The following is a 14,989-nucleotide window of genomic DNA, read 5'->3' as shown; positions in this document are numbered from 1 at the left end:
CACATAAAACGAACATTTTCATGTAGCCATGTTTTATACAACACTTTTTGGTTTAAAACTAAAAAGGGTAGTAGTGAGAAGAGAATATGAAGATATTAGAAGAAAAATTTTAAATTAAAAAAAATTAAAAGGTGTTCTCTTGTGGTACAGCAGGTTAAAAATCTGGCATGGTCACTGCAGTGGCTTGGGCTACTGCTGTGGCAAAGGTTCGATCTCTGGTCCCGGAACTCCCGCATGCCAGGGGCACGGCCAAAAAGAAAAAGGCTAAATGATTTATAGTGACAGAAAAGAGATCAATGGCCTCTGGAATCAGAAGTTGGAGGATATTTACTATAAAAAGGCATGGAAAAAATTAAAAGAAAGCATGAGGAATAGGATATCTTCCTCATGCTTTCTTTTAACTTTTGAAGAAAATAATCAATTGGTTTCAGAGTTAAAAGTCTCTGAACATTAGTGGTAGGCTTTACAGTGATTCAATTGGTAATTCTAGTATAACAATTGGGGGTAGTAGGACTGCAGGCTGAGCTAAAAATTATAATCTTTCTAGAATGAAGTATAAACCCATACCTTTCTGCCTTCTAAAGCTGTGTATGCTTTTAGCTTGATAGGCTTCATGCGCTTCTAAAAATTTAGGTGTTACTTTGATAGCATTTTACAGGAGACCATTATACTCCCACAGGTTTAGTTTCACCTTTGTTCCCCAAATGATTATTTTAAATTAATGTATTTTTAAAACTAGATACGTGAGCAGTTATTTTTAAAAATAAAAATATCTTTATCATCTATGATCATAAAGATTTGAGAGCAGATTATGAGAAACTTCAAGTTTCAGATGAAAGACTTTGGGAAATGTTTACAGTTTTATATATTAAAGAAACCAATATTGTACAAATGAAGGGTAATTAGAGATTAAATAAAAGTCTATGAGAGTGAATGGGAATACATTTTATATCTGCCCCAATCTAATATTACTACATAGTGTTTATCATCAGTAATAACTAAGAGAATCTTGAGAAATTTTATTTTTTATCCAGGCAACTCTCTAGATGAACATACTGTCTTTACGTAATTCTCACCTATAGGGTTTTTTGGAAGGTGGGAGGCAGGAGAGGTGGCAGGTAAATGATACTTCAGTTTGTTGAAACACATCAAGATAGAGTAACTTAATCAAAAATTAAGTTTCTGACTATTTGACACATGCTGACTGAATTACCACTTCCATAAATACTGCATAATAATGATGCCATCATGAACAGGTAGATGGTGTCTAAAGTTTAGAAATCTCAGAGCTACTTTTCTAGAGCTATTCTTACTTGAATGTTTTACCAATAAACAATACCTTATAAATACTATCACTAATCCTTGCTGCATAAATCATGCAAGGATGGTTAAGATATTACTGCATTCCTACAGATACAAAAGATTATCTGATATGGGACGGACATTTGAAGAAAATCACCAACTGAGTTGAGATGAGAACCCATGTTTCCAAGTATCTAGTTTAGGTCCACTGACACGTTACTCTACTGGCGGTAACTTTTCACCAGAGTACATGAAAGGAAATATATTAAAAATATTAATCATTTTCAACAGATAAGTAGGGCAGATAACATTCTTCAACTGGCTTGATCCAGTAATTTCACTTCTAAGAATTTATTCCTACTAAAATATTCAACAGGAATATATAAAAATAAAGATGTTCATTATAGCATTATTTGAAATTTTGAAAAATTTGAGAAAATCTATATGATTGTCATTAGGAAAATGGTTAAATAAACAATGGCATATCTACCCTTTGAAATATTATGCAGTTATTCAAAGAATAAGGGAGATCTATATATGGCAAGGGAAAACATCATGATTTACTACTGTTTAAAATGATGAAAACAAAGAGGTTACAGAATAGGATCAAAGATCAAAAAATTAATAATATTTTTGACTTTTCCTTTACTAAATGCCTATTCTCAAAAGAAAACTGAAAATGAGTTCAAGAGACATATACTCAGTATGGTATTAATCTTCCTCAGAATCCTGTGGAAATCAAACACTGTCTGTCTAGATATGCCTCCCAAGATCAACTCCTTGAACCAAGTCTTTTAGTGTAAAGGCTGTTCATTCTTTCAAATCTATATATTACTACAGAGATTTTACAGTAGAAGACAGGTTATGGGAGAACAGATAATGCTCCCCACTGCCATGTGCAGTCTCTTCTTTACTGCTCCTTCTCTGAAACTTAGGCTCTCCTGCTCTATCACTCTTGTTTCTCTCACAGTCATCATTAAATCACTCAAGAAACACTTAATAAATGTCTACTATGGGCAATGCAAAGTATGTGCTGGGGGCTGACACAAAATATAGACTCTCCTTTGTAGCAGTTTAAATTCTAATAGGGGAGACATGCTGGGTAAAGTCTGGTTACAATTTATGTGTTGTCTGGTATAACAAATTGAAACACAGAGCACTAGGGTAACACATAAGCAGTGCCTAACACACAGAAAAAATTCAACAAATGTCTGATAAATAAATGACTATCCACTAACACCCAAGAATATAATGATTTATCATATTTTACGTAATTAGGCATATAATGATCAACAAAAAGCAAAGAATCACATGATTCAATTTTGGCAAGAAAAAAGCCTTTACAAATGAAACAAAGAATAACACTTTACCAGATATAGTTAGACAAAGTTTATTAAAGAGGAATTCAAATATACTGCAAAGGAAATGAGCTCCTCCTTGTTAGTCTTACCTGACTGTGTCATAGATAATGACTCATCAGACCAACTATAACAGTGTTGATGGGACTTGACTGGTAGACGACATTGTCCTCCAGTCTTGTGACTTCCTTTGCTAGACTCCTGCTTTGACACAGGTGTACAGCTTTTGGGAGGTGACTGTTCAAACAGAAAATCAAATGGGAATTATTTTGTGATACAGTTGTAAATTTCTATTTAAAATTCAAAATACTAACCAGTTAAAGATAACGTTTACAAGGAGTTTTAAATAACTTACGAAATAAAAAGTGAAACAAGTTTGCAAATCATACAAAGGATCTCATTTTTAAAGGTACAGAAAAAAGGCTATAGAAAGTATACTTTTATTGAGAACTTTGTCTAGATACTCATGTTGCAACAGAAGAAAGGGTGGGGGAAAAAATGTAATTGTAATGTATACATGTAAGGATAACCTGACCCCCTTGCTGTACAGTGGGAAAATAAAAAAAATTATAAAAAAAAAGAAAGTATGCTTTTAAATATCTATGTGTACTAAGTGAAATAAATCAGACAGAGAAAGACAAATACTATATGACCTCTCCTATAAATGGAATCTAAAAAAACCCAAACTCACAAAAAAAGAGATCAGATTTGTGGTTACCAGAGGTGGGGAGGAGAGGGAGGGAACTGGTGAAATTGGTCAAAAGGTATATGCTTCCAATTATGAGACATACAAGTAGTAGGGACATAACATACATCATGATGACTACAGTTAGCAATGCTGTATGGTATATCTAAAAGTTGCTAAAAGAGCAGATCCTAAAAGTTCTCAGCACAAGGAAAACATTTTTTTTTTGTAACTATAGGAGGTGATGGATTTTTTTTTTTTTTTTTTTTGTGGGCCCACACCTGTGGCATATGGAGGCTGCCAGGCTAGGGGTCAAATCAGAGCCGTAGCCACCCGCCTATACCACAGCCACAGCAACTCAGGATCCAAGCCGCATCTGTGACCTACACCACAGCTCATGGCAGTGCAGGATCCCTAACACACTGACCAAGGCCAGGGATCGAACCCACATCCTCATGGACGCTAGTTGGGTTCGTGAACCACTGAGCCACTGGGAACTCCCAAGGAGGTGATGGATGTTAACTGAACTTACTGTAGTAATCCTTTTACAATACTTGTATGTCATTAGGCTGTTCATGGTAAATTCACACAGCGCTGTGTGTCAATTATATGTCAATAAAACCGAAAAGAGGAGTTCCCGTCGTGGTGCAGTGGTTAACGAATCCGACTAGGAACCATGAGGTTGCGGGTTCGGTCCCTGCCCTTGCTCAGTGGGTTAACGATCCGGCGTTGCCGTGAGCTGTGGTGTAGGTTGCAGACACAGCTCGGATCCCGCGTTGCTGTGGCTCTGGCGTAGGCCGGTGGCTATAGCTCCGATTCAACCCCTCGCCTGGGAACCTCCATATGCGGCGGGAGCGGCCCAAGAAATGGCCAAAAGACAAAAAAAAAAAAGAAAACTGAAAAAAAATTCATACTGTGTACCACTTTTATGGAAGAATGGAAGAAAGGGAAGGGGGAAGAGAAGAAAACAGAGCATAAGAAGACTGCCCACAAGAGATTATTACAAAGGGCATAATTTCTATCCTGCTATCAAGTGGAAGTGAGAACGTCTGACTTGATTCCTATCTATCATCACTTCCTAGCCCTGTGACTCTGGGCAAGTTTCCCAGCCTGCTAACGTCGAGCGGTGCTTAAAACAGTATCTAAAGTATTATTGTTGGGATACTCTACTTATAAGGCACTTAGCATACTTCTTGGCACTTGGGAAGTTAGCACTCAATCAGTATTACTTTTTAATTATAAAAGCAACTTTAAGACACATTAGCTTTGATTTTCTTATATGTTCCATTCTGAATTGAGGTAGATTCTTTTTTTAAACACAAAGAGGCTTTAATAATGTTTGTGTTCACCTATAATATTTAATACTGTTATGCTAATCCTCTCATATACTTTATAAAATCAAGTTTAAAAAGAAAAAAGTTGCTAGTTTAAGTTTTTACCAGAGAGTTTTTTTTTTAAAATTGATGTATAGAATTAAAGACAAATGTGGAAAACCTTTTTATTCTAATAGTGACCATTAGTCTAATTTAGATTCTCTATTCATTCCAGATATGCCTTAAAGAAATAAAACCATGGAGTTCCCATTGTGGCTCAGTGGGTTAAGAATCTGAATAGTATCCATGAGGATGCAGATTCAATCCCTGGCTGTGCTCAGTGGGTTAAGGATCTGGCATTGCCATGAGCTGCAGTGTAGGTTGCACATGTGGCTCGGATCTGGCGTTGCTGTGGCATAGGCTGGCAGCTGCATCTCTGATTTGACTCCCCTAGCCTAGGAACTTCCATATGCCACAGGTGCGGCCATAAAAAAAAGAAAGAAAGAAAGAAACCATTACTTTTATTCTGATAAAGACTTACAGAGTTATTAACCAAATTATAGAAAAGGCTCACCGGTACGGATTAAGGTCTTATTGTTTCTACTGTATGACAAAACACAGACCTTAATAAGAACTTGTATTTGTTCCGCCTATTATTTCTACTGAAGTTCCTATCCCCTAAATATTAAAAACTTAATAGCATATAATTTTATAACTGCCATTAAAGCTAAAATTTATATATTTCTAGATCTTCAGAAGTCAATGAAAAGCTTTACTTCTACTCAAATGTCATATACTGTACATTATAGGTATGGTTGATAGTCTATGCTGTCCTTAATAGCAAGAATATAACTATTAATAATATACCTTTCAGACAAGATTTTTTTCTATAGAAGCCTTAAGATATAAATAAACAATAACTTACATTTTTACTAGGAGAGGTAGAAGATTCCAGTTCTTGTGAAAAAACCATATCCTCGGTAAGTACACTGTGATCTGGACTCCCAGGCTGCTCTTGAACTATAGACTCAGATGGTATATACTCAACAGCGGGGCTGCCCACTTCTTCTGGAATAGAGCTTTCACTGTGTAGATGCGAGTAGGAAGGTACTGGAGATTCCATTTCACTCACTATTTCTAGAAGACAGGGCGAAAACAAGAAAAAGTACACAATCTGGGTCAAGGGAAATGTTCATCTGTTACACTTAAAATTTGTTTTTAGTGTCATTTAGATATGATTTTTAATTCCATCACTTAATGAATCTCATCAACCACAGCATCTGTTAGTCTAAGAATCTGGGCTGATGTGAACTGAGAGAAGTCATCCATAATATATAAGCAGCAATGGTAGCAACTGACACCCTGCATGTTTGGGAAGATGTAGAGCAACTGCACTGGATATCTTCACTTAGGATGGAAATTAGTCCAACCACTTTGGAAAACCATTTGGGAGTACTGGGCAAAGATGAGACACTCTATGATCTGGCAATTCCACTCCTAAGTATACATTCCCAGAGAAATCTGTTATACATGCAGCAGAAAACATACACAGTTATTAGCAGGATTGTTATAATAGTCAAAAGCTGAATGAATAAATTGTGGTATATTTATAAAATGAAATGCTACACAGCAATAAAAATGAATGAATTGCTTCAATGGAGATACACTATGAATTTTACTTAGTACTTTCAGAATTTGTAGCACTGTCTTGCCTCTGGAATTTCCTGTCCATTATGGCCTCTGCTCTAAGAAAAAAAATACTCTTGACACTAAACAAAAAATTCTTGATATTAGACTTGTAAATCTAAGAATGTACACTGCTTTCCTACTTTGTCACTATGGATATAATGCTCCATGGGATTAGGTTATATCACACTTTGTATCAATACCAACGACAACACTTGATATACTCAATTCCAAAAATGTCACTTATGATATTGGGCCTGAAATCTGTAAAATAAATTCATTTAACAAGAGAAATTCCTATACCCCAAAGAATGTTTTGCTTTAATAAACAAAGATGATTTAACATTTAAAATTTTTTAAAATTTCAGTTAAAAATTTTAAATATATTTTTACATTGTGTATGTGTAGTATAATCAGAATGGTTGAATAAATAATGTAGGAATTCTAAAAATCCTCATGAATATTCATCTTTTCCAAGATAGAATGTGGGTAAAATTTTAAATGGTTTAGAAAATGATTTAATTTCATGTATTGGGGAACAGAAGAATCCTCTACATTTCTGTTTTATAGCCCTTCAACATATTTTACTTTTGCTCAATAAGCAACATATACTGATTTTAAAAGTTCAAACAAAATAAAAATTGTATAAAGAAGATGAACTTGAAGTTCTCGTTGTGGTTCAGCAGAAAAGAATCTGACTAGCATCCACGGGGACACAGGTTTGATCCCTGGCCTCGCTCAGTGGGTTAAGAATCCAGCATTGCCATAAGCTGTGGTGTGGGCTGCAGACACGGCTCAGATCTGATGTTGCTCTGGCTGTGGCGTAGGCCAGTGGCTGCAGCTCAGATTCAACCCCTAGCCTGGCAACCTCCACCCACATGCTGCAGGTATGGTCCCTAAAAAAATAAAAAAAAATTTAAAAAAAAATTAAAAAAAAAAAAGATGAACCTCACCTGTACCACAACCTCTTGAGAGAGAACCACAAAGCTCCTCCAATCTGATATCTTTCTTTTCTTTACTTTTGGGGGGTTTTACTTTCTTTACTTTTTAGGGCTGCACCTGCAAGCATATGAAGTTCCCAGGCCAGGAGTCGAATCAGAGCTGCAGCAACTGGCCACAGCCACAGCCGCACGACCCAAGCCATGTCTGTGACCTACACAACAGCTCACGGCAATGTTGGATCCTTAACCCACTGGGCAAAGCCAGGGATCAAATCCACATCCTCATGGATACTAGCTGGGTTCACTACTGCTGAGCCACAATGGGGACCCCATCAATCTGATCTTTACGGCAGATTTCATTTTGGAAATCTTCATTTTTTGTCCTTTCCCTTATTTTTGAAATTAAATAAGTAGTACAAGAAAGTAGTTTTTTAACAAACAAACTTCAAATAGGATAGAAGGACGTACAATGATTACTTCACATGCTCATCTCCAACCACTTCCATCTGCCCAATTTCCACACCTCAAAGGTAAACCAATGTCAGTCAGGTAGGAAAGGTAAATGTCTTTCTAGACCTTTTCCTATCTGACTTTTTAAAAGATCTATTTTTTAAAATTGTGGTAAAATATATGTAACATATGGAGTTCCTGTCGTGGCTCAGTGGTTAATGAATCCGACTAAAAACCATGAGGTTGTAGGTTCGATCCCTGGCCTAGCTCAGTGGGTTAAGGATCCAGTGTTGCCGTGAGCCGTGGTACAGGTCGCAGACACGGCTCAGATCCTGTGTTACTGTGGCATAGGCCTGCAGCTACAGCTCCGATTCGACCCCTAGCCTGGGAACCTCCATATGCCGTGATGTGGCCCTAGAAAAAGACACACACACACACACACACACACACACACACAAAAAGACGAAAAAATTATATGTATAAAACATAAAATTTACTATCTTGGTCAAATTTAAGTGTATAGTTCAGTAGCATTAAGTACATTCACATTGTTCTATAACCATCACTTCCACCGCTAGAACTTTTTCATCTTCCCAAATTGAAACCCTATGCTCGTTAAATAATAACTCCTCCCATTCTCTTCTCTCCTCAACCTTCTACTTTCTGTTTCTCTGAACTGGACTACAAGGGTACTGCATATAAGCTAAATTATTCAGTATCTGCCCTTTTGTGACTGGCTTATTTCACTGAATACAATGTATTCAAGATTCATCCATGTTAGCACGTGCCAGAATTCCCTTCCTTTTTAAGGCTAAATAACATTCACTGCATGTATATGCTACATTTTGTTTATTCATCTATTTGATAGAAACTTCGTTTGCTTTCATCTTTTGGTTATTGTGAATAATGCTGCTATAAACATGGGTGTACAAATATCTCTTTGAGAACTTGCTTTCAATTCTTTTTGGTATATATTCAGAAGCGGAATTTTTAGATCATATGGTGACTCTATTTTTAATTTTTTGAGGCACTGCTGTACTATTTCCATAGCAGCTACAACTATTTTACATTCCCACCAGCACTGTACAAAGGCTCCAATTTCTCCAAATCTTCATCAATATTTTTTTGGGAAACAGCCGTCCTTACGGATGTGAGGTGGTATCTCACTGTATCACTGACTTTCGAAGACAAAGTTACATGTCAAGAAGAGTCTAGCAATATATAAAAACTTTTAAAGATATATGGACTACCTCAGTCAATTTTCAGCATTTCTTTTAAAATACATCCTTATGTAAGGCGACATAAAATGAAATGGAAAAAACACTAAAACTTTGTAAAATGTAATCTGTAGGTACTGTCCAATATGATAGCCATCAGCCTCATGGTGCTACTTAAATATCAATTAAAATTACAATTAAATAAATTCATTTCCTCAGTTCTACTAGCCAAATTTCAAGTGATCAACAGTATTTTAAAAAATCAGGCTTTGAGACTGAGATCAAGATGGTAGAGGAGTAGGATGTGGAACTCACCTTCTCCCACAAACACAGACACACACAAAAAATTTACATGTAGAATGATTCTCACAGAACATCTGCTGGCAGAAGACCTCAAACTTCCAAAAAAGGCAAGAAAATATCCACATAACTGGGTAGAACAAAAGTTTTAAAAAAGAGACAGAAAGAGAAGAGAAAAAAGGAATCAAGACAGGATCAGCATTCCTGAGAAGGAGCTGTGAAAGAGGAAAAGAATCTACACACGGGGAGACACTAGTGGGGAGGTCGGCTGGGACAGAAGGGGAGCCTCAAAGCCTCAGAGAAAAGCACAGTAGCCAGTCTAAGGTGGGCACCGCACAATCGGTACCACCGCCAAGTGCACCCCAGCCTAAAACACTTGGGTAGGAGCTAGGCTATGGATGTCAGTTCCAGGGAGAGGACTAGAGTTGGGGTTGAGGAAAGAGCCCGAGGAGGCTAGCCAAGGGAGTACAGGACGAGGCCTGGGACTCTCAGAGAAGCAAGGTGCCACTGTTGGGGAGTGTGTGTGCAGGGGAGAGCCACAATGAGGACTTCTTTCACAGCGCACACAAACACATGCTCTCAGGTGGCAGAGCACCTTTCATGAGGGCTATAAGGACAAATGCAAACTGCCACAGCCATCTTGTACTTCAGAGGTGGACATGGCCCACTACCACTGAGGCTCCCAAGACAAGGCACTGCCTGCCACCCCAGTCACCACAGGGGTTTCTGCCACAGAGGACTCTGCAACTGAGCGCCGCCCATTGTCCCCAGCAACTTGGGAAGGCACACACCCCGCTGTTGCTGCTGCCAAGGGCTCCACCTCCTGGGGGTCACTGCCACTGCCAAGAGCCCTGATTCCAGGGGCCACTTGCTGCCCCTACATCCCTGTAGGTTGTCACCACTGCTGAGGGCCCAATGACCAGGCACCACCCACTGCCACAAACTCCCTGGAACCACACACAGGCTGTGCACCTGCACACCTTCTATCAAAGGGATAAAGAGAAAACAGACACCAAACATCCAAACCAAAAGAAGACTTCACAACAAAAAAGTAGCGAACTCACATAAGCTACCCAGGGATGCTCACTCTTATAAACAACCCTCCAAGACACGTAGATAACTGTTTTCCCTAAACCCACAGGGTAAGAAAAATACAAACAAAATGAAGAAGTGCAGGACCCATTCCCAGTTCAAAGAACAGGAGAATTCTCTTGAAGGAGGAAACAATGAAACAGATCTCTGCAGTCTAATAGACACCAAGTTAAAAAAGGAGGTAATGAAATACTTGGAGTTCCCGTCGTGGCACAGTGGTTAATGAATCCGACTAAGAACCATGAGGTTGTGGGTTCGATCCCTGCCCTTGCTCAGTGGGTTAAAGATCTGGCGTTGCCATGAGCTGTGGTGTAGGTTGCAGACGTGGCTCTGATCCTGCGTTGCTGTGGCTCTGGCGTAGGCCAGTGGCTACAGCTCTGATTAGACCCCTAGCCTGGGAATCTCCATATGCCGCGGGTGTGGCCCTAGAAAAGGCAAAAAGACAAAAAAAAGAGGAGGTAATGAAAATACTGAAGGAATTATCAGATATCAACAGTAACACATATTACTTTAAAAACAAACAAAAATTAGAAAATTCATTTGCTGAGCTCAAGGCATTGAATGGCAGAACAAATGATGCAAAGGAAGGAATAAACGACTTGACAGAATAAGGGAAATCACTCAATTAGGAAAGCAGACAGAAAGCCAAATTAAAAAAAAAAAGCAATATAAGACATCTATAGGATAATATAAAGTGTGCCAATCTACACATGATAGAGATCGCAGAAGGAGAAAAAAAGAGTTTGAGGATTGAAAATATATTTGACGAAATTATGGCTGAAAAATTTTCCAAATCTAAAAGAGGAAACAGATATCCAGATACAGGAAGTACAGAGGGTTCCCAACAAGATGAACCCAAACAAACCTAAACCAAGATATAATAAAAATGGCAAAAGTTCAAGACAAGAAGATTCTAAAGGCAGCAAGAGAAAAACAAAGAGTAAATTAAAAGGGAATCCACATAAGGCTATCAGCTGATTTCTCTACAGAAATGCTATAGGACAGAAGAGACTGGCAAGATATAGTCAATGTTCTAAAACAGAAAAATTGGCAACCTAGATTACTCTATCCAGCAAGATTATCATTTATAATAGTAGGAGAAACCAAGAATTTCTCAGACAATATACAAACAACTCATACAACTCAACAGCAAAAAGAAGCAACAACCCAATTGAAAAATGGGCAGAAAAACTGAGGAGAAAATTCTCTAAAGAAGACATACAGATGACCAACAGGCACATGAAAAAATGCTCACTAATGAAAAAACATCACTAATTATTAAAAAATGCAAATCAAAACTACAATGAAGTCCCACCTCACCCCAGAGAGAATGGCCATCATTTATTAACAAGTTAATAAATAACAAATGCTGGAGAGGGTATGAAGAAAAGGGTACCCTCCTTCACTGTTGGTGGGAATGTAAATTGGTACAAGCACTATGGAAAAAAGTATGGAGGTTTCTCAGAAGACTAAGTAAAACTAAATATAGAACTACCATACAACCTAGCATCCCCACTCTTGGACATTTATCTGGAAAAAACTTTCATTGAAAAAGATAAATGAACACAATCATTCAAAATCTAAGGGATGCCACAAAAGCAGTGCTTAGAGAGAAGTTCACTCCCAAAGACATTCTATGAAGCCACCATTATTCTAAGACCAAAACCAGACTAAGATGCTACCAAAAAGGAAAATTACAGGCCAATATCTTTGATGAATATAGACGCAAAAATTCTCAACAAAATTTTAGCCAACCAGATCCAGCAACGTATTAAAAAGATCACATATCATGACCAAGTAGGATTCATCCCAAGTTCACAAAGATGGTTCAACATATGCAAAATCAATCAATGTCATACACCACATTAACAAAAGACAAGTCAAAAGCCACATGATCATCTCAATAGATGCAGAAAAAGCATTTGACAAAACCCAACATCTATTCATGATAAAAACTCTTAGCAAAGTGGGTATAGAGGGAATATACCTTAACATAAAGCCATTTATGACAAACCCACAGTCAATGTAATACCCAACGGAGAAAAGCTGAAAGCCTTCCCCCTAAAATCTGGAACAAGACAAGGATGCCCACTCTCACCTCTTTTATTTGACATAGTATTGGGCGTCCTAGCCACAGCAATCCAACAAACAAATGAAATAAAAGGTGTCCAAATTGGAAGAGAAGAGGTAAAACTGTCACTGTATGCAGATGACATGATACTATATATAGAAAACCCTGACTCTATATAAAAGTTACTCAAACTAATTAATGAATTCAGCAAAGTAGCAGGATAAAAATCAACATTCAGATACTGGTTGCATTTCTGTATACTAACAATGAAATACTAGAAAAGGAATAGTTGAAAGAGGTGAAAGACATTTATGATGAGAACCATAAAACATTAATCAAAGAAATTAAAGAGGATTCAAAGAAATGGAGATATTCAATGCTCTTGTATTGGAAGACTTAATACTGTTAAATTTGCCATACTACCCAAAGCAATCTACACATTCAATTTGGTCCCTATCAAATTACCCATGACATTTTCACACAACTAGAACAAACAATCCAAAATTTTATATGGAACCATAAAAGACCCAGAATTGCCAAAGCAATCCTGAGGTGGAAAAAAAACAGGAGGCATAACTCTCCCAGACTTCAGACATTACTACAAAGCTATAGTCATCAAGACAGTGTGTTACTGGTACTAAAACAGACATATAGAACAATGGAACAGAACAGAGAACCCAGAAATAAACCCAGACATCTATGGTCAACTAATCTTCAACAAAGGAAGCAAGAAGACAGAATGGGAAAAAGACGTTCTCTTCAGCAAGTGGTGCATTTAAATCAATGAAACTAGAACACACCCTCACATCATGTACAAAAATAGCTTAAAGAATGAAGAATAAGCAAAGATATTGTAAAACTCCTAGAAGAAAACACAGGCAAAATATTTTCTGACATCAACCACGCAAATGTTTTCTTAGGTCAGTCTCCCAAGGCAACAGAAATGAAAACAAAAATAAACCAATGGGACCTAATCGAACTTCTAAGATTTTAAAAACAAAACTAAACAAAAGGAGTTCATGTCATGGCTCAGCGGAAATGAACCTGACTAGCATCCATGAGGACACAGGTTTGATCCCAGGCCTCGCTCAGTCGGTTAAGGATCCAGTGTTACTGTGAGCTGTGTTGTATGTCACAGATGCAGCTCAGATCTGATGTTGCTGTGGCTATGGCACAGGCCAGCAACTACAGTTCTGATTTGACCCCTAGCCTGGAAGCTCCATATGTCATGAGCGCAGCCCTAAAAAGACAAAAAAGAAGTGGATTGTTTTTGTATGTTTTGCAGGGTTTTTTTTTGGTAGTTTGTGGGTCTTTTTTTTTTTTTTTTTGGTAAGTTTTGCACAGCAAAGGAAACCATAAAAAAACCAAAAAGACAACCTAGGGAATGGGAGAAAATAGTTTCAAATGATGCAACTAATAAGGGCTTAATCTCTAAAATATACAACTAACACAACTTCACAGCAAAAAACCCCAACAATCTAATAAAAAAAATGGGCAGAAGACCTGAATAGACATTTCTCTAAAGAAGATATACACATGGCCAATAGGCACATAGAAAAATGCTCAATATCACTAATTATTAGAGAAATGCAAATCAAAGCTAAAATGAGGTACCAACTTACCCCAGTCAGAATGGCCTTCATTAACAAGTCAACAAATAACAAATGCTGGACAGAGAGTCTGGAGAAAGGGGTACTCTCCTTCACTGATGGTGGGAATGTAAATTCGTACAACCACTATGGAAAGGAGTATAGAAGTAATACAGAAAATAAACACAGAACTACCATCAATCCCACTCCTGGGCATCTATCCAGACAAAACTTTCATTGAAAAAGATACACACACCCCTATGTTCACTGTAACACACACATACACACACACATGAATGACTGGGTCACTTTGCTGCACAGTAGAAATTGACAGAACACTGTAAATCAACTACAATAGAAAAAATAAAAATCTTTAAAAAGAAAACAAAATAGAAAAAGAAAATGATACATCCACCCCTATGTTCACAGCAGCACTATTCACAATAGCCAAGACATGAAAACAACCTAAATGTCCATCAGCAGATAAATAGATTAAAAAGATGTGGTATATATATACAATGGAATACTACTCAGCCATAAAACAGAACAAAATAATGCCACTTGCAGCAACATGGATGGAAACAGAGACTCTCATACTAAGTGAAGTAAGTCAGAAAGACAAAGACAAATACCACATGATATCACTTATATATGGCACAAATGAACCTATCTACAGAAAAGAAACAAACTCATGGACTTGGGAGAACAGACTTCTGTTGCCAAGGGAAAGAAGGAAAGGAGTGGGATGGACTGGGATTTTGAGGTTAGTACATGCAAACTATTGCATCTGGAGTGGATAAACAATGAGATCCTGGAGTTCCCGTCGTGGCGCAGTGGTTAATGAATCCTACTGGGAACCATGAGGTTGCGGGTTCGGTCCCTGCCCTTGCTCAGTGGGTTAACGATCCGGCGTTGCCATGAGCTGTGGTGTACATTGCAGACGCGGCTCGGATCCCGCATTGCTGTGGCTCTGGCATGGGCCAGT

General features: G+C 37.8%; 1 protein-coding gene across 4 annotated transcripts in view; it reads right to left on the bottom strand.

Annotated features, from left to right (window-relative positions):
• Positions 1-14,989, bottom strand: part of CEP350 (centrosomal protein 350) — a 156,549-nt gene that overhangs the window by 25,973 nt on the left and 115,587 nt on the right. For all 4 annotated transcript variants that reach the window (XM_047751751.1, XM_047751753.1, XM_047751752.1 and 1 more), the window contains 2 exons: positions 5,584-5,795; positions 2,753-2,897 (listed from right to left, as the gene is read on the bottom strand). In XM_047751751.1, the coding sequence (XP_047607707.1) occupies positions 2,753-2,897; positions 5,584-5,795 (357 nt within the window). The remainder of the gene's footprint in view (positions 1-2,752; positions 2,898-5,583; positions 5,796-14,989) is intronic.

Source organism: Phacochoerus africanus, chromosome 11 (genome assembly GCF_016906955.1).
Source record: "Phacochoerus africanus isolate WHEZ1 chromosome 11, ROS_Pafr_v1, whole genome shotgun sequence".
NCBI classification, from domain to species: domain Eukaryota; kingdom Metazoa; phylum Chordata; class Mammalia; order Artiodactyla; family Suidae; genus Phacochoerus; species Phacochoerus africanus.
Note: the sequence above shows the minus strand (reverse complement) of the source record. Positions and strands in the feature narration are given on the sequence as shown.